Consider the following 2,500-nt stretch of genomic DNA (forward strand, 5'->3'; position numbering starts at 1 on the left):
TAAATAGATAGGAAATCGCTTTTTAAAGATCCTATTGAAAGCAACGGTTGTATGACTTGTTTAGCACCTAATAAGGGGGTGCTCACATGAAGCCTAAAAGCTGTCCGTTTTGATAGTTTGTTTGCTTGGTTCTGTGTTTAGATGTTGTGATTTGCCTAATTTGCGGAAATATTTCTCTATTGAAGCAATTCACAGTGTACATACTGTAAAATCAAATCACATTGGTAGTTATTTTTCATTCTTAATACCTGTAAGTCTTTTCTGTAACCACAGTAACGCAGCAATGGTATACGCGGAAATAACCAGCGAACAGAATTTTTCACTGACTTTGGTGTGGGTTTTTTTCTTTTTCTTTTCGGGGGGGGGGGGGGAGGGGTCCGAGAAACTTACGAATTAGAAAAACGATTGAGTGTGGCCTCTCCAATTACCAGCATTTTCCACAATTTTATCTTATATTTGACGTTTTTTTGCCGTTTTATAACATTATACCGGAACCTTATACTAACATACCGTGTTGCATCAAAGTGTAAATTAAAAAAAAAAAAAAGAAGATAAATATATTGTAGAATATCGTCAAATCTAAACAAGAATCACAAACCATATCATTTTAGTCATGAGTGAAAAAGCAACTGTTCTTTCTTTCGATCTATCTTTCTGTTTTCTTATATCTCACTGCACCATATCTCTATTTTTCTTCAAGTTTCATAAATCATGTTTTCAGTGACTGAAGACTTGAATTATGCTGGAACTGTTGCCGATCCTCATGTTCTCATTAAACAAAGTAAAAATGGTATATAAGGATTGTTACAATTGTTATTTACTGTGACCATTCCCAAATACATATTTAGCATCGATTATCTACAGGCATTGGTAAATGTTGGTAAAAATCGTAAACATTACATCGTCACTGCACCAGAAAGCTTCAGATAAGTTCAGAAATTAACATTACTACTATGCTTACTACTTATATGAGCTGTTTTTATCATTAGACGTTGTGCAAGGTCCGTGCTGCATATCACGTATTGTTTCAAAATACCACAGAAGGTGCAAAGCAATATATTACACAGTACGCGTGTTGACATTGCTTTACATTTGTTTATAAATTGCCTCACGTTTCAAGGCTTTCTCGAAAGACCGGTGTAAGGGAGCTTCATGACCGGACACATTACGCTGTGTCAGAGTGGAAAGGCAATACTTTCTCCGTTCCTCGCAGAAAGTCGAAACTTGCCGCTACGCGATATTTCTTGGTAAAGAATGTAGAGATGGCGTTAGTGTCGCCGACAACCTATGCCACATCACCACATAATGCACATTTTTTACGGCAATTGTTAATATATTTTTAACGTTTTGCAAAATATAAATCATAAATACATGAAAAGACTATCGCCCAAGGGAAAAACAACTGTTTTATGTTAATTCTAGTCCATGTGCACATTTCTGATGAAAACTCATCTGTTTGAAGTCCAGGTACGCGTCCGAAGCAAATTGCTAAACTATCCACATCACCTTTAATAAAATCTCGCCCGAGACACACACGTGGAAAATGCCCTCATACTATAGTATAATAAATACAATTTAAGCACATATACTGCAAAAGCCACGGGGCAGCCAAAGGCGGGATTTGTTCTCGTCATTCGGGTAGTTGGCAGCAGGCCTGTCAGCCGGCGTGGTCACGTGACCATTCCTTCCGTCAGGCCAAAGTTGACAACATGGCTGCGTCTCATCCAACACAAGTGTGCCGAGGCATCGTTAAACAGGTTAGGAGAGGGAAATAAGTGCGTGTAAATAAGAAAATTAAGAATAAACCATTTGGACGCAAAATCGTTGCGTTTAGCCCAGTGACAAGTACGTGATGGAGTTAGAGGAGTATGTCATCGGTCCATGACCCCGTGTGCCAGATGGGCCTCAATGACCGACCGGAAAGTTGCTTTTGGGCCGGAAATTGGGCTTTTTTGGAGTATCAGGTGTCAATTGCATCTTAGGAATGCCACCAAATCTCCATTTGTGAGGCTGTGATGATTGTTTAGAGTCAGTCAAGAGATGTACAGAGAAGTCTGGTTTTGTTTCGTTGTTTCCAAAGCACGAGGCATGTTACACATTCTGATATTGAACGTTTTTCATTAGTAAGTGGGAAGACGACGTAATTTCAGTTTGGAATTGAAACGTGCACCTTTTAAAAAACCCTGTTATACATTAGGGGAAGAATTGTTTTGTTTATCCATATGGCCTAAGAGAAGGGAAGCCTGGACCTCTGGGCTCAAGTCCTTTGTGAATTTCCACATGTTTATCTCGGTGGAAATGATGTCGGATTTAGAGGGAAATGTTTTGCCATTTCTGTACTTGACAGGTCAGGTTTACATGTAATCGTTCTCATAGCATTATTTTTGTTTTTCAGTGTTAGATTCTAACATTTACTTGATTATCCAGATGGGAAAAAGCATTTGCTAGTAATTTACTCATTTTATTTCTTGTATTTGTTTCCTAGTTCATTAGGCAATAA

General features: G+C 38.3%; 1 protein-coding gene across 2 annotated transcripts in view; it reads left to right on the forward strand.

The window, feature by feature from the left end:
• LOC125032040 (staphylococcal nuclease domain-containing protein 1-like) overlaps positions 1 to 2,500 on the forward strand; it is a 17,402-nt gene that overhangs the window by 435 nt on the left and 14,467 nt on the right. Inside the window, exon 1 of one of the 2 annotated variants that reach the window (XM_047623001.1) lies at positions 1,618 to 1,757. The exons of the other annotated variant lie outside the window; for it this stretch is intronic. Within the exon in view, the coding sequence (XP_047478957.1) occupies positions 1,710 to 1,757 (48 nt within the window). The 5' untranslated portion in view covers positions 1,618 to 1,709. Of the gene's footprint in view, positions 1 to 1,617; positions 1,758 to 2,500 lie in introns of those variants that run through there. 2 annotated transcript variants of the gene reach the window in all.

This window comes from Penaeus chinensis, chromosome 14, assembly GCF_019202785.1.
Source record: "Penaeus chinensis breed Huanghai No. 1 chromosome 14, ASM1920278v2, whole genome shotgun sequence".
Lineage (NCBI taxonomy): Eukaryota > Metazoa > Arthropoda > Malacostraca > Decapoda > Penaeidae > Penaeus > Penaeus chinensis.